Consider the following 23,740-nt stretch of genomic DNA (forward strand, 5'->3'; position numbering starts at 1 on the left):
CATTCAATTGAGGTTGCACAGCTATGGCTGTTGATCAATGAAAGTATTCTGGGGTAAGCCCAATTCTAGCGCGCATGCCCTCAAACTCGTCTCTTGCACCTTGTCGTACAAGCTATCTGAGTCAATGATTGACCTGCGCATAGCGCGCTCGTATCCAGCCTTGTCTGAAAAGGAAGAGCAAGTTTCTGCGCCGTTTTGGCGTGAGGCTCCAAGATTGGACCTGAATATACCCGCTGCAGACAGGGGAAGGAAGTCCTCATATGTGATCGGAATCGCTTCCAAGACGCCCAGGCTCAGAAGTGTCTCACGAGTCGCGCCCTGCTGCGGTACGATGTTTTCTGTTCCCACCGAGCAACGATATTCGAAATATACTAGACCCGCACGTCGTAACTCGTCCCAGCTATCAGGGTATTGCGCAAAAGCCTGTGCGATAGTAGCGTCCTGCTGCTCTGGCTCAGAGCACGAGCTTTTGGACATTCTTGCGATGGCTGTGCTCAACAACTGGTCGTACAAGCGCCTGCCCGCTGGTGTCACCGCTGCGCCCCGCTCTTCAATCTCTCCAAAACGAGCTTTGTGCGAGCCGTTCACTAACACATTTTGCGCTGTGGGAAACTTCACCTGCTCTTCGAGAGCCAGAAAGCTGGTTTGACGTAGGAGAATAGGGCAATTTCGTGGCGGTGGACCCTCAATCTTTTCCTTGACTGCCATCCCCTGATTCTTCATGCGCGCCTGTGCAGAGGCGATATCCAATGTCCTCGGGGTCAGATGATTGATGTGTGCAGTTTTGAAGCAGGCAATATCGGCCAGGATCGAATGATGATCATTCAGATATTGATAAACACCAGTCGTCGCTGCAGCTATCGGTTGCCACCCGAAGGTCTTCATCGCCTCTTGAACAAATATCTGCCCATTTTCTCGTTCCAGTCGTCCCCCTTGTGCTTCTGCAACATCCAACATTGCCAATAGTCTCTCGCTAAAGATGTTTCGCTTGGCCAAAAGCTCCAAAGCCATGTTTTTGGCCGTTTGATTCTCCAAAAGCTCGGGTCTTAGCAATGTTGTAAAAATTCTAAACGGATTTTGCTTTAATGCAGTGGCTGTCGTTGGCCGGAAGCAGGTTGCGTGCATTGGTAAACCAGCTTGCGACAAATCGTAATAGTCGACTGGATGCATACCCAAGACTTTAAACATCCGGCAGACCGTTTGGAGTTCATATGGAGTTCCTAATCGGATCGCGCCATGTCGTTCGATTTCTAGCCGCTCCGACGCAACGTCGCCATTCCTCAAAGCTTCGATCTCGGGTCTCGGCGATTGCACCAGTGTTTCGTGGTTGATCGTTCGCACGATATTCATGAGGTCGCCATAAAGTGGTACTTCGTTCTTGTACATTGCAGACATGGCCAGCGAGAATGCGGTTCGCAGCTCATCGGCCTGAACGAAGTCAACCCGCCGGTTTGAGAAGTCGTCAACGGCAATCGGTGCCATCATTACAGAAACCTTCTTTGACGTTTTTGATTTTGTTTCAAGCTATGAGATCTTTATGTATCGTACTTGAAATGGCCTTTCTTCCAATAGTATATGTATGGCTATTCAAGGAATCATAAATATCCGGTTTGAACCGAATCAAGGATTCTTACCAAGCTTCTATTGCTCTCAGACATTCGGTCATTGCCGCGCACTTACTGGATCCACAATTCTCTACCAAGCTTGTTGGGAGACTTGTTGGAATGTTCACGAGGAATCTCGGAGGAACCCGAAATCTAGCGCGCACACCACTAGTTCACAATGCTGCGTCAGCTCTGCCCACTCAAAAGGTGTGGACCTTCAGGGGCGGTGCGATTCCACTGTTCTATATCCTTTTTGTTCACTCTGATACGGCATCGATCATGTCTACAACCACTATCGTCTCACCGTCAAACCTCTCGGCTATACCTGCTGGTGCGCTTACGGCGAATAGCCACGAAACATCCAATGAAAGAATGTCTAAACGTCGATACCATATTCCCAGGCCTGCGACTCGGGAAGCGGAGCGAAAATGGCAGCTGGAACAGATGGCTGGCACTTTCCGCATATTCGCTAAATTAGGATTTGCTGACGGAGGAAGTGGTCACATCAGTGTTCGAGGTGCGTTATCTATAGACTCGGTCCAGGATGATATACCGACAGATTGAATTCAGATCCCATAAATCCAGACACATTCTGGATCAATCCTTACGGCGTACACTTTGCGCTGTTAACTGTTTCCGACATGGTTCATGTAGACAAGAACGGATGCCGTATTGGTGGTGCCGACAAGCCCATCAATACTGCCGGGTTTATCATACACTCCGCCCTGCATCAACGCCGTCCTGATATTAACGCCGCGTGTCACGTACATTCTCCGTATGGGCGTGCTTGGTCCAACTTTGGCAAGCCTATAGATATGCTGAATCAAGACAGTTGCATGTTCTATAACGACTTGGCTGTCTACAGAAACTTTGGTGGAGTTGTCCTTGCCAAGGAGGAAGGTGCGAAGGTTGCAGGTTCACTTGGACAACAGAGAAAGAACCTCATCCTCCAGAATCATGGACTCCTCACTAGCGGCGGGACTGTAGCGGAGGCCGCAGCTTTTTTCATTGCGCTTGAAAGGGCATGTCATTGCCAGCTATTAATTGAAGCCGCTCTCGCGCCTACTGGAAGTCAGCTAATGAAGACATTCATTAGTGACGAGGAAGCGGAATACACCAAGAAAGAGACAGGGAGTCCGGAAGTTATGTACATGCAGTTCGAGCCGGAGTACCAGCTTATTGTCAAGGAAACCAATGGGGAGTTCTTGGTATAGAAGAGCAGTTTTACTGAAGATGTTTATCGTGTACCACACCTTTAGAAGTAATTCCCTGGATTACGATGAATACAAAGAGACGATGGGAAAACTGGTCTGAGCGAGAATGAAGCTGAGATATGACAAGGATACGTTCCGGCCAAAGCATGATGCAGATCACCCTAGAAATTTGCCTGCTCTATTTGTTATCAGTTCTAATGTCCTCCCGCCACCCAACTGGCATTCTCCTAACTAATCCATTGTAGAACCATTCTCCCATGGTGTAAACGTCGTAGATCGGCAATCCAGTCTTACGTTGTATAGCCTCGGCGTAAGGTGGCATTTGCGTGCATTCCAGAACAATAGCTCCTATCGTTTGTCGATCCAGTTCTGCTTCTTCTATTAGCCTCATTGCCTGTTCAACCATTTCCCTTTCCATGGCCGATGCCTCATAAATAGCACCACATTGGATCACCTTGCGAAGATGGCCCTGCGCTGGCATTCCACGTATGCGGATTCTTGAAGCATTAAGACCCAAGGCTTGCAGATGTATGGCGCCAAGTCGTGCAGAATCGTACGTCAAAACGCCTACGACTGTATGCTTAGGAAGCAAAATAAGAATGCTAGGAATTTGTAGCAGCGCACTTGTAGCGAGTGGAATCGGAAGTTGACTCGCAAGTCTTTTACATGTTCATTTAGCTTAGCTAACAATTATCACACGCCTTTGTCCTACACGTACCGGTCTTGCGCCAATGCAAGAAAGCCACAGCTTGTGATCAAACCCACAGCGCCCCGCTCTGCCAGACTTATACCGGCTCTCACAAAACGTGCGAGTAGATCATCGTCGTAGGGATCTTTGGTCACGATCTTTGCTTCCCCTGAGTCCTCGACAAGCTCATGTATCAGCGGGAATGACCACGTGCGACAATTGAAAGGATCGCCCGGCGGGCGGTGGATATCGACCTGGATGGCGAGAAATCCCAGTGGTGAGCGCGTCGAATCTCCCGACATGGCCAGGCTGCAAATGGTGAAGAAATTAACAGAAAAACATAAAGTAAGGACTCTTCCTGTAATCGACCTAATTTGCAGGGTCACCTAGATCCGTACGTTCTGGCTTGAAGTTCGCCGACGATTAGTCAATGCGCCGTTCGGAGGAATCCGAGAAGCGATCATCGGGCTGGCCCCGAGATAAGCAGCTTATCGCGTTCCACTCTTGGGCCCTCGGAACAAACCAGAAGCCATTTCGCCCGAAACCCTTTCTATCGCTAGTGCTTTGTCAGTGTAAGGTCTGAGCAATTGCACATAGTGGCTTAGCCCCAAGTTTCCATTACCACCTACCTCGACGTCTTCAAGGCTTTCTCACGCACTCTTACAGCAATCATTCAACCTACCCACTTCCGTACTGTCTTGCACGAGTACCGAATCAAGACCAAAAAAAAAACGATGGGCTCCATCACGCCACGGAGACCACATGTTGTGTGTCTAGGCACCCCTCAGTATATTGGCAAAGATTATCTAGCAGAGTTCACCAAAGACTTCGACTTTCAAGTACTGGACGCAACCGATCGTACTCAAGCTATTTCAAAAATCCCAGAACTCATCGAGCGAAACGGGCCCATAGAAGCCTTCATAGTTCGCATGGGCACACCGCCGTACGAACCTTTCGACTTTTTCGGTCCCCTCGTTCCGTCTTGTAAAATCATCACATCGGCTTCTGCAGGATACAACGAGTTTGACATCGACTGGATGAGCAGGAATGGTATCACATTCTGCAACAGTGTAGATGCCGTAGCGGAGGCCACGGCTGATATGGCCATCTTCTTAATACTTGCTACGCTCAGGAACACTACAATGGCAGAGAAGAGCGTCAGAGCTGGAAAATGGAGAAGCGGCGCAGGACTTGTACCAGCAACTGATCCCAATGGTCTAACATTAGGCATCGTAGGCATGGGTTCTATTGGCAAAGTGAGTTCTAGTCCTTTGTTGGTATACAGTGCGAGCTACTGACTCATACATTATTAGTATCTTGCAAGGAAGGCCGCAGTGTTCAATATGAAGATCAAATACTTCAATCGTAGTCGCCTGTCGGAAAAAGCCGAGTTGCATTACAACGCCACATACTGCTCCTCACTCCACGAACTTCTTTCGTCCTCAGACGTGGTCTCCATAAATTGTCCACTCAACGCAGAGACAACGAATTTGATATCAACTCTAGAATTCGCTGCTATGAAGCCCGGAACTTTTTTCATAAATACTGCAAGAGGCGCCATCGTCAACGAAGCCGCGCTGAAAGAAGCACTTATATCCGGCAGGCTTGCACGAGCTGGGCTAGACGTGCTGTGTAATGAACCGCATGTAGATTCATGGTTTTTCGAGCAAGATAATGTGGTTCTGCAGCCTCATCTAGGTGGACTGACGAACATGGCATTTCATAAGGCGGAACGAGAATGCTTTGAGAACGTTCGGAGTTTTTTCGAGAATGGGCAAGCAAACTCGCCCGTCAACGTGCCGTTTGTCGGCCTTTAGAGAAACTCGTTTTACCTTACATTTCACTTGTTATTTGCGATGTACGAGAATCCATTCCGTGTGATATTAGTCTGTTTGAGTGATAGATGATTATATTATTGTCTTCTACGTGACCTCTCGCATAATTGGTATAAGACAGGAGTCGCAGAAATGCTTGAAGCACGTAATTACTAAGACATATTTCAGAGCTGATCCATTTGGTTCATTGATACAGGTGGCTTCTTTTGTAGAAACTTGTGAAGAAGGCCAGTGGATTTGCTTATCTTGCAACAGAAAAGCTGCGATCGGGAGATGGCAAGGGCAAAGTCCTTTAAATACCCACTGATATCAAACACGTGGTTGCGCAGTCACACAGACAATCTCAACCATCACGTCTCACCCGCCTTGCCGCTCCTACCAACTTCGATGTCTTCAACACTAGCATCATCGCTGCCAGGACTAACAATGACTCCAGTCATCTTCCTATTCATTCTGGCTTTGCTGTTCATCTGCCAGAATGGACCTTCGAAGAGCGCGTCGATGTGTTCTAGGCTCAGACCGGCAGTTTCCGGCACCGCCACAAAAACATATACGAGAGAGATGAAGCACCACCCCGCGAAAAACAAGAAGGCGCCCCAGTTATTCATACTACTCAAGATCCCAGGCGTGCCCTTGTTGACGCCGAAGTAGAAGAGCCAATGGAAGCATTGAGTAAGAGCTGAGCCGAAGGAGCGTATGTTATTGGGCCAGAGCTCAGCGCTGAATACGTACGGCAGTACGAGAAGACCTTTGACAGGTTAGCTCCAATACTTCTAGGATATTTCAAGATTCCTCTTACCGACAGCGTATCCAAATCCGTGGATATAAATCGCTGCAATAGCACCTTCGCTTGACCCTGGAGCTACACTGCCAGCCTGCTTGAACTTCAAGTAAACTCCGATATAGATGTCGGACACCATTTGCACAACGATGCCCACGAATAGTGACTTTCTTCTTCCGAGTGCATCTATGAAGAAGAAGGATGCCATTAGGGTGTAGAAGAACTTGGCCATGGAATACATGCCTGTCAAAAACATGTTCCTGTCTGTCGTTCCGCCAGCTCCAATCAAGGTCAAGATCGGCACTAAATATGACGTGACGGAATTAGCACCTGACAGCTGGGCTAAGCCGTAAGAAATGCATGCTTGCCCGACGCGACGTAGGTTGGCGTTGACGAGAAAGGTTTCCTTGAGAACAGATTCCAAGTTAACTGACCCGCCACCGAATCTTGAGCGCTCTCCTTCGGTTTGGGCCTTGATGTCGTTGAATTCGCTTGCTACTCGTGGATGTTCAATCGGCAGCCCGCGCAAGGCTACCAAAGTCTCGATAGCTTCCTCCTCGCGTCCAACAAGCATGAGCCATCGAGGAGACTCATACATGCAAAAGAAGCTGAGAGCTATGATGATTCCAATGATGATGCAAGGCACAAACCACACGATCTGGTACTGAAGATGACTTGATGCGACATGCAGGAAGCTCGCGTAGACCACGAAACAGCTGATTGTCAGACTAAGCAGCATGACAACACTGAACCAGGTTGCAAGGAGTCCTCGGATCTCGTAGGGTGCGATTTCAACAATGGACATCGGTCCTGTTGCCGTAAGTGGACCAATCCCTAGGCCAGAGACGAAGCGTGCGGTATACAGTGCGCCAAGGTGACCACCAGAGAATGTCGCAGTCAACTGCCCGATGACCCAAATGCACATATACAGCCGTAAGCTCCACAAACGTCCAATTCTATCATTGATGAAGTAGGACAGGCCCGCTCCGACGCCGGCGGTTAGGTAAACGAACGAGATGAAGTTGGAGATCTCCGAAGGATTGGCACCTGAGCTGATACCGAAAGCCTCCTGAAAACCGGCAAGAGATGGTACGAGGGATGATGAGCCTTGATCCCAAGCTACTCCTGGTATTAGTACTAGCTGTGCGGGAGATCAAGGGTTGACTCACTGATGGGGATACCACTCATTGCGTACAGCGCTGCCGTCACCAACAGCCTGCGGTTGAATATGAGCTCCTTCGGCGATTCCCTGATAGCACGCCCATATTTGGCTATGGTCGAGTTGTAGAGGATCCGCATTGTACCGGTTTGAGATTCGATGAGCAAGACCGATCAAAACTGATGAAAGCCTCCGAGGTCTACAAGCTGGATATGCCTGCGTGGGATCCGTCACTTATCATCTCGCTTTCCCGGAGCTTATCGACGTGTGTCTGTGTTGATATCATCTCTGCCGGGAAGACACCTCTGGACAGGGGTCAGACTTGATGTCGTGCACGGCCTATCTGGGGAGAGCTAAGCACCCTGCTCGGGGGAAACCGAACCCCACTTTGTCCCTTGCTCAGCAATTGCTACCTATTCCGCTTGCGGAGCCATGATTGCCGGACTGCTCAATCGCCATTGGAAAATCCCAAATGCATGCTTCCGTTATCAGTTGCAACAGCAGGGGGACAAATCTGGACCAGCGTGGTAAGTGTCGCGTGTGACGGACGTTATTGCCGCATTCCTTGTGAATGCGGGCCCGTGCGGCAGGGCAAACTTAATTGTAGGCCAACCTACTTCTTTCTACCTTAGACTTCGTCTTTCGTTTGTGCATCGCACGTTTTTCCTGTTTTCTACTTCACAATGACGTCCTTGTCCAAGGACTCACGTATCAACATAGTCGGAGCAGGTGTATTCGGTCTTTCGACAGCACTGCATCTCGAGCGTCGCGGATACTCGAATGTCACTGTTTTCGACAAGCAACCTTATGACGTTTCTCTGTATTCATACCTGCATGGCGCTGATGCAGCGTCTGCTGACATGAACAAAATCGTACGTTCGGCATACGGGACGCAAGTCGAATATCAGGAACTCACCTTCGAAGCAATCGACGAATGGAAGCTATGGAATGACGAGCTTGCAAACGGGAAGAATCTCCCACCGGGGCTTACCAAAGACGACAGGGTATTTTACCCCTGTGGGAACTTGAGCATGACGGACGGTAACACTCTCCCGCAATTCGAACTAGCAACAATTAAGAGCATGGAAGAATGCGGACATCCAAACACTCAGCTCGTCACCACCGTTCCTGAGCATGTGCGGATCGCCGAAAATAAAGGTCTCGGGTTCGCTCTAGATCCCTTTCTAAGGAAACAAAAGGGAATGCACAACGTTGGAGTCCTTGACTCCACCGGAGGAATGGCAGTTGCAGACAAAGCATGTCGACTTGCGCTCCACAAAGCCAAGGAGTCTGGAGTTCAATTCATTCTCGATCCCACAGCTGGAGCTTTTGCATCTTTCATGACCTCTCTAAATGGAAAAACAAACGGAATCGTTACCAAAGACAACAAACGCCACCCTGCAGATCTTACTATTATGGCCTGCGGAGGCTGGACGCCATCTATTCTTCCTCAACTCGATGGCCTATGCGAGGCAACGGCCGGATCTGTAATCATGTACAAGATACCTCGTACATCGTCATTGTGGGATCGAACGTCACCTGAGAATTTTCCAACATGGCTCTGGAGGGTGCGAGATGGTGCTGAAGGGGGTCTCTATGGCTTTCCTAGGAACGAACAAGGATATCTCAAGATCGGATACCGAGGAACCAAGTACACCAATCCGCAAACGCAGGACGACGGAAAAGAGAGGAGTGTGCCAGTGACCCGGTGGACAACAGATGCACAACTCACGCAGATTCCTAGTACCGCAATGCGTGTTTTGAGACGCTTCACAGATGATCACCTTCCAGAACTTTGCGAGGAGGGCATCGACATCGCCCTCACTCGCGTTTGTTGGTACACCGATACCTTCGACAATCACTTCATCATCGATCACGTGCCTGGGGAGAAAGGTTTGTTCGTAGCAACAGGAGGTAGTGGTCATGCATTCAAATATCTTCCAAACATCGGAAATTGGGTTGTTGACGTGTTAGAAGGCGTTGGGCTAGACAGGCCTGCTATCAAAGCGTGGAGATGGCGAGTTGCGACCGACGGAAAGCCGGTCAATATACTAATGGAGGGCTCAAATGGTTCAAGAGCTCTTCAAAATGTCATCATGACCACTAGTAGCGATTTAAAAACGCACATCCCTGCGAAACTCTAGTATTACCTACTTGAGTATGGTAGCACGACATACCGTCTATTCTAAGACCAAACCCTTTCGGAAAACAAAAATCGCCACCTGGGCTAACCTCACCATTTCTTTCCGTCTTGAGAAAGGAGATGATCTTACGGGTTATATAGTCTCATGGCAAGCCTCGTATATCTCCTCGATATAACCGCTTCAATCCTCCGCTGAACTTTCTTCTACAGAGTACTCATTATCAACAATGTCGTTTTAGCTTATCACAGGCATTAATGTACTATTGATATCGTGATCAAACGCTGTAGTAGTATTTAGGCCTTCTGCTACAGATAGAGCTAGATAAACTATAAATATGAATAGACGCTAGCCTGACTATCTCGCACGTTGTTTGAGACAGGAAGGTAAATCAAGGCATATAGCAGTTGTTACGCAGAGCTCTCCAAAAATCAACTCACAAGCTCTGATCTTCTGCGCCACTGATCGAGACACAAGACTCTCAATACAACGCCCACTGCAATCAGACACCTAGCACCCCACGAGCTCGAGATACAATACGATCGCTTCTATGTCTACTGGGGCCTGATGATGTTTGACTAGTCACTGTGGTCGTCTGGGATGGCCGCCTGCGTCGCTGGTGGCCTGGAGGTGCGCGCGAAGACGTGGCTGTTGGAGGATTTCTGCGAGCTTCGTCCTTTGCAGCATCCAGGTCAGCCTTTCGAAGGAGAAAACCGTGCGTCAGTGGTGTCTTTTCCTCTCCCTTTGTGATAACGTAGACTTGTGGAACAATGACGATATCATCCTCCTGGTAGATACCACTATCGGAAAACAGTTCGCTGTGTTGATCTTCTTTGTATTTCGTAGCACGCATGCTGATAACGTTCCATGTATGGTCGGTCGAGTTGGAGTAGCAAAAATCTGCTTCGAGCTTCTGCTTGCCACGTTGGACTTTCTCCCATTCTTCTTGAAACTGGATTACCAAGTCCGTCAATTCTTTGTCAAAGGAGGAAATATCTTGAGCGGTGAACAGACTCCGCATCATCGAATTTCTCAGCAACTCGTCTAGAACCGAGTCGAGAACGTCGTCCCCATCCTTGCTGTTTACCTCTTGCGAATCCGAAGACATAGAAAGGAGGATACCCCGAGCGAATCTTTCTCTACCCGGATCGGTACTCGCTTGCTGACACAGAATCTCCCGCAGCCGGCTGGTTTCGTTTAGTAAATACGTTGGTTGGAATACGAATCTATCAACAAGCGTTGCAAAGGCTTCGATGACCATCGCGACTCGCATTAGCTTCGCGATATCAGAATTGGTCCGAGGAAGTGGGATTTGGTCTTTGAATACGTTCTTCTTGCGGAGCTCGTTCCAATCAATCTGTTCCTTGGTTAATCATATCGACCAGTTCTTACTGCACGATGATGTATACCTGCAAGACGTCTTCTGGAAGGTCTTGACCCACGAAATCCGCGATCGAACTTATTGAGGATTGCCAAATCTTTTCGATTCTTTCAGCCCTTCAATCGAATATTAGTGGGCTTCTTGCAAGCAGTCCAAGTGACTTACGTTTCCGACAAGTCTAGCTTCTTCATCTCCACGGAATACTGCAGGTAATGGTCGAGAGTTTTCTTTGCTTTTGCGAATTTCTCCTCCAAGGTCTGATTCATCTTCTCACTATCTTCTAGAGACTTTTTTATTGCATCAATCTCGCTGCGTGATCTCTCTGCCTCTTGGAGAAAATTCTTCTCGTCTACTTGCATCGTTTGCAGCCTCCCTTCCATTACACTAACCTGTTGAATCATCTCTTTCAGCCTCATAGTCTTTTGAGCAATGTCTCTTTCGAGATCTTCAGCTCTGGATCTGCTCGTTTCCAGGTTTTCTCGAAGCAATTCCAACGCCTTATCCTTTGCTTCAGATATGTCTCTCACTTCTTTCACCTCGCTCTCGAGCTCTTTCTTCTCCATGATCCAACTTTTAAATCTATCTTCGAGATCTGACATTAGTTGTTGGGTATGTCCTTTGTGCAGTTCATTTTTCGTAGCTAACTCATTCTTCAAGGCTCGTATTGTATTGTCTCGTGATATGATATCATTCTCTCGCTGCGGCAGAAGGTCAAGAACCTCTGTGAGTGCTTTGACGCTGTCGTGAGATGCGAAAGAAGACACGGCACTACAGAAGTCTTGCGCCGTGATGATAGTCTTTGTGGTCGGGTCAATTTCGTTCATGGCTGAATCAGCTCTCGCGTGGCCTAAACTTGGTTCCTTGGCCATGAGGTTACCGGTCGATTATGGATCTAGTGATTTTTGAACTTGGAAGTTGTTTGAGGTCCACTTATAGATATTCTGAGCGCACAGCCTTGTTGAACCAACTATGCCACAATGTGGGGCGTGATAGCGACGTCAGTGGACGCTAGAGAAAGGACCACTCGATCGATCGCCCTGTCAGTTGCTGCACATTACTGACATTGCTCTTGATCAGACAAGGCAGCGATACGTTCGCAGACTGATGGTGTACAAGATGAAAATCTCATTGGGTTTGACAAGTACTCAACGCGATTTTTGTCCTTAGAGATAACAGCATCATCCACCCACAACTCATCAAGACTGCAGTATTTTCAATGAAGTATTCCGGTGAATCCATGTAGTCGGATATGCTGAGCTTCGCGCGTATGGCATGATTATACGGTAGCAGCGCTTATATGCACGGCGCCTGCAAGTGTACTGGGATCTTCGGCTACAGACTGCGACGCGCTCGAGGCTAGTTGCTGCTGCGAACGATGCGATAGGGTATCGTACATGCGAAGGCTGTACGATGCTCACAATAAGATCATCGGGTCAACGTGGCATCTACCTATTGGAATGCAAACCGCGCTCGTGCATGTTGCATAGTTTATATCGTCACTCCACATCAAGAAGTCTGCTGATATATCAGTTGAGCCCCTAAAACCGGTACTGCTCAGCACATGCCAGACTTGAACTAGCCATAGCCTGTCCCTCGAGCGCTTAAGACCAGCGCAAGAGCGACAGACGGCTATCCGGCTGTTGAGTAGCTCCCGCTGCGGCCCGCTGGCATGCGCACGAATCAACGCGTTGATTGGTGGGATTCCTTTTGTTTCTAGACCCGGTCTATCCCATGTCGACCGTCTGCGCCAACTCACCCTGATAACACTCGACTTCTTGCCATGATCGGCGAACAGTCGCACCCGGTTTAGCATCATTGACCAGATCCAGCCTGCAAGGACATTGCGGTAGACAACGCGGTAGACGACGCATCAGCAAAGATTGTAGCGTTCGTTGTGCCACCACATTAACACCCCCACATCATACTATCAGCTGTCGTATGGTTAAGCCCCGCAATACACGACGCGCATTATGTATAAGCTTAATGTGCACATACCAGGCCATTCGCGACGGATGACGGCGAGATGTAATCTGAATGAGAAGAAATCGATTAATCAACACGTGTGTGTTTCTAGTGACTTGTCTACCGCCGCGAGCAGGTGGGATGGAACCTGGCCTCTATATCTTGGAGGCGCGCGGCAATTCCGCAGACTCAGCATACACGAACATCATCGCCAGACGCAGTTCGTTTATTGCGTCCTTCGGAAAAGACCGCCTGAAGCTTTCCAACCGTGTTTTGTCCGAAGACTCGGCTTCCCATGAACCTGGGACCGTTTTCCCCGCGTTTTACAGTGACTTCTACATTCTATGAGCAGAACGGAAGGTTTTCTCGAAGCGAGGTCCATTATTCCACCGGAATTTCAATTCGAGCCCACTCAGTAAGGCAAAGAAGCTTTATGTCCTCAACCAATCCAGAGGATACTATAGATTGTAAGACTACGCATTGTTTGTCGGATACTGATCAATGACACATGATCTCATGTTTCGATCATGCTGACTTACAACTGCGGTCGCCTCCCGAACATCGGATCGATCCCCTCCGCTTCGCACACAGCCCTCACACTCTCCATCCCCGCCAAATTTTCCACAAGCTTCGTATACTTTGGATACCTCTCCTTCGTCGCAAATTCGTTCGCAGTGCCCCAGCGATAAAACGGCAGGAGATATGCATCGACAGCCGAGAACGCACTCCCCACTGCATGCACCCCCTCGAGCTTCTCCTCGATGATCGCATAACACTTGTAAATCTTCGTGCGACCCTTTTCTCTAATGCTATCATATGTTGCCTCGTCGTCGGCGAAGTAGTGTGGACGGAAGAAGGTGAAGAAGCCCTGCGCATGCAAATCTCCGGCAAGAAAGTTGAACCATTCGTAAGAGCGCACGATATCAAGATTCGTGCTTCCAAGGAACTTCTTGTCGGGAACCAGTTGCGCGATGGCGGTCATGATGGCTGGCATCTCGGTGATTGTCTCGCCGTCCATATGCAGGAAAGGTACTCGGCCTTTTGGATTGAGATGGAGGAACTCAGCGGGAAAGCCTTGCATGACATTGATGACCTCAGTCGAGAAAGGAAGTCCGGATTCTTTCAGCAGAATATGGGCAGCTGTACTGCAAGACCCTGGTGAGTGAAACAATCGAATTTCGTGTAAGGTCATGGTGATGGATAGATGCTCAGACTAGGATATCGTTGAATGGGAGTACAGAAATCGATAGTTGTGACTGTGGATCAATGACGAGACGTAGGGTTTTAATATCATGATACCTAAATACGAGAAACCTGGAAACACTTACAAATCACGACGTTCCGTTTCTGCGTAGACGTATATTCTCGCTTAGCAGGAAACGAACAATAGGGCGTGGTAGAGCCAAAACGAATGACACCGCCCAATCAGAATCAAGCTTAACCTTGATTGACCGCAGACGTGCCTGCGCCTCACTGAGTTCGCCAAATTGTGCCAAGTATGTGTGAAGGATCAATGCGGACGAATAAACGCTGATTTACACACACCTGGCTAATTCTGTCCACGACGCGAAGCCAGTGCAGGGGTGGTGTACGCCTGTTCGTTGAGAGAGATGCGCAATATCGTGGAGAACGCATCGTTAACTATATAGTGCGGCTCGTCTTGTAATCCACCGAAAAGATTCCTAGGAGAAGCTCTTCCATTCACAACCGAAGCGAAAAGGAGTCGCATAAAAGATATGGACACCCGACCTCCGATCAGAAGACGCAACTTCTTTTCTTCAAATGCTAGAATTTCGCATCCATTGGAGGAGTATGGCGCCGTGGAAGGAAAGTCGCCGCGTCGTCTGCGTAAGATAGTGTATGGAGCGTTGTACGAAGGAGATACTGCTCAGACAGTATCGTGTTAGCCTGCATCATTGGCAAATCGACCACCGAAAAGGAAGTTTCTTGAGGATGAGATTGTTTGGATGGATGGGAAGTTTGTTGTTGCTTTTCAAGCGTGTGTTCACGCGTCGCGTGTGACGGCTAGCTAGCTCGCTTCTGTGATTCGCTCACGAAGTGGCTTGCTGGACACATTACCACCAGTCGACATGTGTTTCTTGGTCTGCAATATTCCCCCTTCAGGAGTATTCTTGTGCATGGATACTGTATAAGTTTTAGATGTGGTGAGACGGCAGCTCGTCGTTGCTGGCTCACTGTGAACGACATGTGACGTAACCACTACCCTAACCTGCACTTCAGTTTCCAAACCCCTCAACAGACATACGTCTGCATGCACCCAAAAGCCTCATTCGACCATCTAATCCCAAACAGTCACGTTTTCTGGTGCTCAGTGACGCCCGTGCTGCGTTGCTAATTTTCCAAGTTGACGGCGATAACTCCGATGAATCGATGACGCATGATCTGTCGCGCTCTGACGATAACTTGATGTAGCTAGTACCGAGCTTCAAAATGTCACTAAGATAACTACCAATCATTCCGCCATGCTCAGTTCAATCCACACCTACCTCTAATTCAATTCAACATGCAACCACTCCGAATTGCAAAGCAGCGTGCAGCCTCCGCTGCAAGCACCAAACAGGCCACGAAATGTCCTCGTAGCTTTCAACTCCATCCATCGCAAAATGGTGCTCAACGTAGGACAATAGGCAGCATGGGCAGTAAACCCGAAGCAAAGACGAGTGACGTGACGGTGTACGTTTCATCCATTATAACAGTTCCCATGAACCGATTGCTGCAATGGTAATTGAGCTTCAAATAACGTATATTTTTAGGATGGCAGGTCTTGGTCTGGCTGTCGGCGGTATCTATCTCGCTCTCAGCAACGACCTACGTCCCTTGTCGCATCGCAACCATGAAGCAAATCTCCAGGCGCATCCGACACAGCCTGGCAAGTTGGTAGGCGAGAATGACGAAAACATGCGCAGCCACAGGATCACCAAGGGTGACGACCCCAGCGCCCCAGGTGCCGGCAGGCCCGACCAAGATATAGGCCTCAGAGGCCATTCACCAAAAGACTCGTCAAAAGCCATGAACCCAGGCGCGATATCCCCTGACGTGGCTGATCCGGTTCGTTCAAAGAACTTATTCTCCCCTCTCTTGTTACTAATGCTAAGTACCAATAGTCCGATCCTCGTGGAAAGCCCAGGAGCTTCAACTACATGTCTGGAAAGCAGGAGGGTCTTTCCAACGGCAACACTCACCATAGCTCTCAAATCTCCAAGCAGCCAGAGATGAGCAAGAAGGGTGAGGGTGTTGCTGAAACTGCCAAACTCAAGGGTACCGTATCTACTAACCGTCCTGGTCCTGAGAACAAGGAGCAGCGAGGCAAGGCTCAAATGGAGAAGGAGTAGTGTAGACGGTCCTTGAATGATGTTTTCAATCATCGGGTTTAGTCGCCTGCCACCGTGTGTCAGCTTGATGTAAGGAGCCTGTAGGACAAAACCGCGACATGAGTAAGCTATTTCAATATCATACCGAGAGAAGACACTTCACTAGCTTACATGACGATCGCACAATGTCAGAGTAACCATGTTATTAATCATGCACTCCTACTCGTACAAGTTGTGACGTGCCATGCCATCCCGCACCCCACTTTTCCATAGCCCCTAACAGAGAGCCAATGACAGATAGCCGCCCAACCGACGACCTTTGTAAGAAGAGGACATACCGAAACAGCTTTTTTGATCTCCTGCCAGAGGAGAAGGCAGAGCTTTTACTCGTCGAAGACGAAGAGGAAAAGAAATAAAAGGGGATATTTTGCACCGTAGTCGCATCATGAGGTATCGTACAGGGGACATGAAGTAAGAGAGGAACCTGCCGCTCTTCGCAAAGCAGCCAAGACAATCATGAAAAAGAAGGAGAAAACAAGTAGAACGACAACGATCAGCCAGATGTGCTGGACTTCAAGACAGCAGCCGGTGGTGTCTGGAGTGTTTCGGACGATGTCGCGCTCGTCATCGATGCAAATATCGGAGTCGGCGTCGATGGCGACGTCGCTGCGGGTGTCGCATCCGCCGTCAACGTATCGCGACCTTCTTCTCGTGTCGTGGAAGCTTTCACGTCGGCCTTTTCATTGCCAGCATCATACTCCCCGCCTCCAATCGTCGTTTTCTTTTTTTCACACCCTACGCCTCCGGAACCCGCTTCGACATCGACGAATGTCTCTTCACTTCCACACCTCGGCAACTTCTTTCCCTGGTTCTCCTTGACATACTCATCGTACGTCTTGCCCGCCTTTTTCGCCTCCTTGCGGACATGGCGTACGCGCCACAACCAGATAGCCTGGGAAACGAAGATACCGGTTTCGAGGGCCATGCACGCAATGTAGAGACTGGCGCCGAGGGCATCGAACCACTGCTGTGCGACAACAGCCATGAGGGAGAAGAAGGCGCCGAGGTAGTCGATGGTTAGGAACCAAAAGTCTGTTTCGCAGAAGAAGAGCATTAGTACAAGCGTTTCAACGTACCGAGGGAACGAGGAGGATAAAGCAAAAGGCGTGCGGGTCACTTACCGATGCCGATAACGCGACCGTTTCTCTTCGCAAGTTCAAAGTACGGAGGAATGAGACCGATGACCTGGATGACGGATGCGGAAATAGCCATCAACATCATAGGCCATTCGACGCCTCGGGAATATGGCCCGCGCAGGGTGAGAATGAGAATGAGCTCCATGATACCAAAGCTAGCAGCCAGAGCGATAGTCGCCAGAGTAGCGGTCCAGACACGCCATTTGTTGTGGTAGTAGAGCGTTTGACCCCATGCGATCAAGGTGAGGGAGGCGAAGGCTTGAGGTTGGAATTTGAGAGCAAAGTTGAAGTTCTGGACAATCGCGTAGACACCAAATGGCACGCCACCTTTGTAGTTTTCTTGGGTCAGCTTAGTTCTTCCTACCACGGACGAGGATGAGCAGGAGGTGGGGCGGAGGAGACTCACATATCGACCAGAGAATGAGCATGGTGCCAGGAAGACCTTCTGTGCTCTTCTTCCGCCAGTTTGTCCATATCTGTGGGATGATCTGTATACACCAACAACTGCAATCGACTGTTAGCAACCACCTCGTTTTAAGCAAAGGCTTGACGTGGGGGTTTACATACACTTTACTCAAGTTAGCATAGGTTCTTTTAGCCACAAAAGTTCTCGGGGTTACTTACCAGTGCCGAGGGTCTACAGAACGAGAAGATCGTATGTCAGTATCATGACTCAAGCAAGCAAGTCGGGGAACGTGGGTGAAGTGGAGAAACGTACACCAAGGATATTCGCAGCCTAGCGTTTGCGCGTCAGTATATGTGAGGCTGTAATGCGATATGGTAGGAATGACTTACAGGTGGTATTGAGACTTGTGGTCTGTCCATGGCTTTGGAAGAGTGGCTGTTACTATGTGTTGGATAGCGGTAATAGTTGTGTGTAGAAGGCTATGGAGCTTTTTCGAAGAATGAACGCAGAGGAAGGAGAAGGGCTCAAGTAAGACAAGATGTAGGATCGTCCAACTCTGTCAGCCTAAAAAGAAGTGTAGAACTTTAGGAGTTACGTGATCTGGTGGCGTTTCACGTTGCAGCAAACGTACAGTCGCTCCAGTACCTGGTTTGACGTGCAGCAGGTAAAGGTAGAAAGAAGTAGCGATACAGTTATCACCAATGGTAAGGTGAGGAAGCGAGCAGGATGTACAAAAGAAAGTTGCAACTAATGATAGACGAGCCGGTTACGCCTGCACCCAGGTGAAGACAAAAAGTGGTACCCGCATTTGCACCAGCACCAGCGCCAGCGTCAGGCAACATGTTGTGCGTGATGACGGAGCTGTCAGAGGGTCTTGCATTTTACTAGCTCTACCGCGACAATCGCGTGCAAGAATAGTCGGCTGGTGTCATTACCAGTGCACAATCGTCCTTCGATAGAGCGATTTAGACTAGGCACCTAGTAAGATTTCAGCTCCTCGGGGAACTTATGCCCCTGCTTCCGCCGCTCAAGAGCGAGGAGCGAGGAGCTTGTTAGTACTCGGTAAGAAGAGTGGCTGAGTTAGTGTGGCCAGGGATACTTATCCATCCCCAGGCCGATCTGCGACCCGATTGGCGAGTCTAGACTTATATGTGACTGCATCTATCGTCGCTTTCAGGAAATGGGTCCACTCCATCTCGATGCAGACGCGTTGGAAGGGGGGGGGTGACGAAACCCCTGGTTGTCGCTGCATGTAGGGCTCGGTAGGTTAGCTGGGTCCCTGCATCGAGCGTCGAAGAAAGAACATAGAGTGGCAACTTGGTGAACCCAATCGCTCGCAATCGGGACGGGTCTGTATACTACGGAGTAATGCATATCAAAGAGGGCAAAGTTAATCTGCATCCAATAAGTAACCTTGTAGAGATATTTCCGGATGTGGTCGATGCTTAGGCTCCCGTCGCGCTCCTGGCGGCTCACGCGAACACCATCCCTTTGCGGCCGTGAGCACAGTTCGTCATTTTTCGTTTTGATAATTCGGCTCGTCCGGTGAGGTTGGCGGGCGCATGTCATGCCACTCCAGTAGATCGCAGGACGTTCCTGAAAACTCTGAAGGTGGGATGCTGACGTGCGGTTGGCGGCTGTGTTGAGACCTGCATCACCTGGCATTCCCGAACCACGCAGGTGGGACCCCGCCTGCATAAGATGGCGTCAATCGGTTTTGTGATTCGGTCCTGTACACAGTGCAACTGGATTCAGCTAGCAGGAGGCTCTGCTTTCCCCATCCGAGCGTGTGCCTAGTCTTCGGTTCCTGGCGGCTCGCAGCAGTCTGCAGTAGCTGGCGATGGAGTGATGGCCGAGATTGCAAATGCGACTAGCTAACTACTACATGCCCGCAAGTGTTGTAGATGCGGCATAAAATTGAGTGCACATGTTGTTATGCTAGGCCGCGCAGCCAGGAAGGCCAGTCCTCGAGGCACGATAGAGTTCGAAGCTTTCGCGGCACCTGATAGGCAGTGGGTCGTTAGGGACCAGCTGAACCGGCAAATCGCCGCTTCGGTCCCAAAGAATACCTAGAGTCATTGCGTCGCCAGCTCCGAGCATAATAACGACAGCCGCGCAGTGCGCGGTTATGATGATAATGGCCGTCCATCTCCAGCCGGATCAGGGCGATAAAGTGGAACCGTTGGGAAAAGGTGGGGTTAGGGCGTGCGCCATGCACGCAAGCCAGAGAATCAAACGCTCTATAGATCGACGAACTTCGGTTCATACGTTTCATATACAAACACGTCGGTTATGTACACTGGTCGAGAACACGTTCTTTGCGCTCTATTCCGCGAACACGAGATAACATATGGGTCGACGTTGTGGTTGTACGCGTCAAAGTTCCCCGCCGCAGTTGCCGCCATCTGGTTGTGGCGTTTTGTCGAACCATGAGCATATGCAGGATTCGTGGCCGGGACGGCACTGCATAATAGACCAGGACATCTGCGAGTCTCACGCATCTGCACACATTCATAACGTCTCAACGAACCCTCTTCTGCGAAAACGAACGAAAGACACTCCGCATCGGGGTAACCTCCGGCGTGCTGCAGCAACGGTTAGCCACATCCGCATCGCTATACCTATCCGTCCATGATGGTCAGCACGGAGACATGGACGGATAGTTGTGCTTCGGCTCTGCTCCTAGACCCATACGAATTGGAGAATCAGTCGACATTCTGGGCAGAACGAGGCCAATGTCGTCGAGCCACGAGTCCGGCACCCAGGTCATGAACGGTGAGAAGGGTCGCAGAGCATGGTAGTCAAGAACCGGTAACTTTCGGTATGCCGATGTCGCATACGAAGATGTGCGAACGGACCGACGCCGAGACAGTATATCACTGGATCATGACTGGCTGCGGCATTTTATCAAACGTTGTATGCATGGAACGCCCCGGTGATGCGATACACAAACAGAGGTTGAGAGGAGAGATCGGAGACATCTGATTCGAAGCGTACTGACGTCTCCACCGTTGACGTGGAAGACGCCAGTACCTGGACGATCTCAGAGTCTCGAAACGTCTCTCCGGCCAAAGGTCAGGCCGTTGACGTGGTCGAGATCAAAGTATCCAACCTGATCGGAGACGGAGTGGATGCATATAACCTGGAACTGACCCCAATCAACGTTGAAGCGCCGAGACGTGCATACTTTTGTCTTGGCTTGGGTCACTATGCCTAAATGTTTCCCACAACCGAGTCACCAGGGATAAAGCCGGCATGTCAGCAACGGAAAGCAAGCTAAACCCTGGCATATTTCGACCACTAGATTGAACATCCATAAATCTCCGCAGATATGATGGTATTCCGACGAGCGCCTGGAGTCGTCGAGGGTCCAGTTCGCGGCCGCATGTGGAGACTACCGCAATGGGTTTCATTGAAATCCATTGCAATGGTCATACCTATCATATCTCTACCTTTTCCACCCATCCAGCTCGCTGATAACACATTTACAACAATATTGTTTCTTTGATGCGCCCGCGATGCAACCTGTGAGTAGACCTGCAAGACTAGAAGCCGAAAGGGAAAATGCGAGAGCAAGGCGCGTCGGCACTTGCAGACTTCACCGATGAGAAGGCTTGGAAAGGGTCGCTACGAACCGCCGTCATGACGCGCAGGATTTGACCGGTGCGGGAAGATCGCGTAGAGGGAGATAGACCTGGGGTAGAAGGCCTAGAGCTGACTGCAGAAGTTGCTTTTCGCGGTCTTCTCCGTTTCAGCTTCGTCGGCAAACGCGGACACGAGGTGCATTCGGACTGCAGGGCGTATGTGTATACATGTACGTACGGCATAGCGCCGATCATGTATAACGTTTACTGACGATAGTCGTTGACCAAGCCCCGTCATAGCATTGCCGCTAAACGCGGAATTAGGATAAAATCCGACTGCTTGGTATATGCAAAGGTGTGACCAGTCAAGGCCGTCGGCCGAAGTATGATGATGTTTCACGGAAAGCCTTGTTCAAAATCGCTATGGCGTGCTAAGCAGAACAGCCAGGAAATCCCAATTGCAGTCTGCGGAGACCGTCATGTTATTGGCCACGCAGTGGCAAAGTATGCCTGGATTGCAGGATCTGTCTGCGAAACCAGGAGCCTTCAGTGCTGTGATTCAACACGTAATTGTGATTGGAGACGAGCCTTACCCAAGCTCAAATCGATGTGCTAGGTGCGAAAACCCAGCACAACATCTCTCGAGCGGCTCTATGAAAGAAGCTCTTGGACATGGTTCGGGGCTCCAGTGGTGGGGTCTATCATCCCAAGAGTGCCTCTCAAGTCGGCGGGCACTGATCCAGAGGGATCTGTTGGTTTAGTGGGCTTCACTCTCGTAATTGTGCCGGCCATCCAGCCTAGACTGCAAGAGACAATATGTCACCGCTATACCTTGTCGATCCCGAAGGATCTAATTCAGTAATCACTGGCCAATAACGTTGATACGGACACCTCAGGACAACGGTCGCGCGTCCCGCCTATTTGCTCAGAATAGCTCGCTACTGGGAAAAAGAAAATCGCACGACCAAAATTGCCGACTGGATACGGACGAACATTGAAGCTGATCGGTATGTGAACAGCAAGCTAGTCTAGCGTATCTTCTGTGTAACGAGGTCGAGGTACGAGTGCGAGAGTGCGGGAAGACGCTGGATAGGAGTGTCGTGCTGGGGGTCATACTCCGGCAATAGAGAGACGCAGCCAACGGCAAGACCAATCCGTACATTGGCTCACAGCAAGACCCGTTACGCTGCTGTCCGTACCACGAGGTTGTAACGTATGGTTGGTTGTCTAGGAAGAGACAAATATCGTACAGACGCCACATTTCCGTCCACCTCAACAGGATCGATGGAGGATGCGTTAGCTGAGATTTTTGTCTCAACGATTGGAGCATGACGCGCCATGAACTTTGATTCCGCGGAAAACGCGGGTTTTGAGTTCCCAGTGTTCGGTTACGATGGGAACGAGTGATGCTGATCGAGGTGCCCAAGCATACAGGACAGGAATCTGATCAACCAGGTGGGTAACCCTTGTGGATGCCCTAGCTGGAAGTTTCAAGCATGACGTGCGAGGCACCAGTGATCAATCGTGCGGAAGGCGCGGTTGTGAAGTTCAAACAGTTCAGTTGTGACCTGGAAGGAACGAGACCGCTCAATGTGCTCGCTGGAGGATGCGACCGCTGGAAATCTCCAGCCTGAATATCACGAGATGAGGGCCATCGACGTGATCTCGCGAAGAATGCGGGTCGTGAGAGTAAAGTGATTGTCACGTTACGCAGTGATGAGCGAGCACCGCCGTGTTTCCAAGCATGCATGATGAAAGCACGAATAAGCGACCTACGAAAGACGCGTTCTCCAGAAGACTCACACCGGATGTGATAGGTGCTTTCGTGATAGGGGCGCGGGGCACGGGCATCACACGATGTTCGTTGTGGTGTGGGTGATAGTATAGTAGTAGAGCGCTTAGAAGGGTGACGGGTTGATATTATACCGAGAGTCAATAGCAGATGCATTCAACCAATGGCGCTGGCGCGTTTGCAGGAGAGTGTAAAGCATGACGTGATGACTGTTGTTTGTCCAACTGTACAGAAGACGTGGGTCTTCCGATCGAACAGTTCGGCCATGATCAGAAGGAGCGATGTCATTCGAGACGCCCAAGCATGCATGAGGAAAGCACGGCAGAAGGATTTCATCGAGGATGTGTCTGCTGCTTGACTATGCCGTGTCACAGTACTTTTGCATCCGTCGTGCGGAAGACGCGCTTCTGAAGCTCAAACATCGATCCACGGTCGAGAGGAACGACATCATTCAGTTTCCAAAAACGTCCAAGGCAAGTGCAATTGTTGCAGGCGCGGCACGCATTTGCAGCCCATCTAATCATGGCTGAAACTACGCAAGGAATGGTATCACATTAGTCGTGAAAAGAGAAACCACGACATCGACGACCACCAACATGATATTAGAATGTTTAATTACTACTTCCTACATGAAAGGACCAAAAAAGATCGGGGGAATAAGTTAT

At 49.8% G+C, this 23,740-nt stretch overlaps 10 protein-coding genes across 10 annotated transcripts; 4 read left to right on the forward strand and 6 right to left on the reverse strand.

The window, feature by feature from the left end:
* Positions 1 to 21: 21 nt before the first annotated feature.
* On the reverse strand, positions 22 to 1,482 carry GT037_008835 (uncharacterized protein; the record flags this gene model as incomplete). The annotated part of the gene is made up of 1 exon (XM_038933882.1): positions 22 to 1,482. One exon carries the CDS (start codon positions 1,480 to 1,482, stop codon positions 22 to 24), a length of 1,461 nt encoding a protein of 486 aa, XP_038783227.1.
* A 401-nt stretch (positions 1,483 to 1,883) lies between these two features.
* Positions 1,884 to 2,818, forward strand: GT037_008836 (uncharacterized protein; the record flags this gene model as incomplete). The annotated part of the gene is made up of 2 exons (XM_038933883.1): positions 1,884 to 2,121; positions 2,175 to 2,818. 2 exons carry the CDS (start codon positions 1,884 to 1,886, stop codon positions 2,816 to 2,818), a joined length of 882 nt encoding a protein of 293 aa, XP_038783228.1.
* Positions 2,819 to 2,996: 178 nt separating this feature from the next.
* GT037_008837 (uncharacterized protein) lies at positions 2,997 to 3,808 on the reverse strand (the record flags this gene model as incomplete). The annotated part of the gene is made up of 2 exons (XM_038933884.1): positions 2,997 to 3,477; positions 3,537 to 3,808. 2 exons carry the CDS (start codon positions 3,806 to 3,808, stop codon positions 2,997 to 2,999), a joined length of 753 nt encoding a protein of 250 aa, XP_038783229.1.
* A 432-nt stretch (positions 3,809 to 4,240) lies between these two features.
* On the forward strand, positions 4,241 to 5,323 carry GT037_008838 (glycerate-and formate-dehydrogenase; the record flags this gene model as incomplete). Its single annotated transcript, XM_038933885.1, has 2 exons — positions 4,241 to 4,762; positions 4,820 to 5,323. 2 exons carry the CDS (start codon positions 4,241 to 4,243, stop codon positions 5,321 to 5,323), a joined length of 1,026 nt encoding a protein of 341 aa, XP_038783230.1.
* Positions 5,324 to 5,691: 368 nt separating this feature from the next.
* Positions 5,692 to 7,421, reverse strand: GT037_008839 (mfs quinate transporter protein; the record flags this gene model as incomplete). The annotated part of the gene is made up of 3 exons (XM_038933886.1): positions 5,692 to 6,089; positions 6,141 to 7,241; positions 7,292 to 7,421. 3 exons carry the CDS (start codon positions 7,419 to 7,421, stop codon positions 5,692 to 5,694), a joined length of 1,629 nt encoding a protein of 542 aa, XP_038783231.1.
* Positions 7,422 to 7,964: 543 nt separating this feature from the next.
* On the forward strand, positions 7,965 to 9,425 carry GT037_008840 (sarcosine oxidase protein; the record flags this gene model as incomplete). Its single annotated transcript, XM_038933887.1, has 1 exon — positions 7,965 to 9,425. The coding sequence occupies one exon, from the start codon at positions 7,965 to 7,967 to the stop codon at positions 9,423 to 9,425; it is 1,461 nt and encodes a 486-aa protein (XP_038783232.1).
* A 499-nt stretch (positions 9,426 to 9,924) lies between these two features.
* GT037_008841 (uncharacterized protein) lies at positions 9,925 to 11,672 on the reverse strand (the record flags this gene model as incomplete). Its single annotated transcript, XM_038933888.1, has 3 exons — positions 9,925 to 10,779; positions 10,832 to 10,919; positions 10,969 to 11,672. 3 exons carry the CDS (start codon positions 11,670 to 11,672, stop codon positions 9,925 to 9,927), a joined length of 1,647 nt encoding a protein of 548 aa, XP_038783233.1.
* Positions 11,673 to 13,300: 1,628 nt separating this feature from the next.
* Positions 13,301 to 13,957, reverse strand: GT037_008842 (uncharacterized protein; the record flags this gene model as incomplete). The annotated part of the gene is made up of 1 exon (XM_038933889.1): positions 13,301 to 13,957. One exon carries the CDS (start codon positions 13,955 to 13,957, stop codon positions 13,301 to 13,303), a length of 657 nt encoding a protein of 218 aa, XP_038783234.1.
* A 1,332-nt stretch (positions 13,958 to 15,289) lies between these two features.
* GT037_008843 (uncharacterized protein) lies at positions 15,290 to 16,118 on the forward strand (the record flags this gene model as incomplete). Its single annotated transcript, XM_038933890.1, has 3 exons — positions 15,290 to 15,459; positions 15,540 to 15,834; positions 15,891 to 16,118. The coding sequence occupies 3 exons, from the start codon at positions 15,290 to 15,292 to the stop codon at positions 16,116 to 16,118; spliced, it is 693 nt and encodes a 230-aa protein (XP_038783235.1).
* A 532-nt stretch (positions 16,119 to 16,650) lies between these two features.
* On the reverse strand, positions 16,651 to 18,118 carry GT037_008844 (pq-loop-domain-containing protein; the record flags this gene model as incomplete). Its single annotated transcript, XM_038933891.1, has 5 exons — positions 16,651 to 17,189; positions 17,279 to 17,797; positions 17,918 to 17,930; positions 18,012 to 18,029; positions 18,089 to 18,118. The coding sequence occupies 5 exons, from the start codon at positions 18,116 to 18,118 to the stop codon at positions 16,651 to 16,653; spliced, it is 1,119 nt and encodes a 372-aa protein (XP_038783236.1).
* Positions 18,119 to 23,740: the final 5,622 nt, after the last annotated feature.

This window comes from Alternaria burnsii (assembly GCF_013036055.1).
Source record: "Alternaria burnsii strain CBS107.38 chromosome Unknown 697, whole genome shotgun sequence".
Classification (NCBI taxonomy): domain Eukaryota; kingdom Fungi; phylum Ascomycota; class Dothideomycetes; order Pleosporales; family Pleosporaceae; genus Alternaria; species Alternaria burnsii.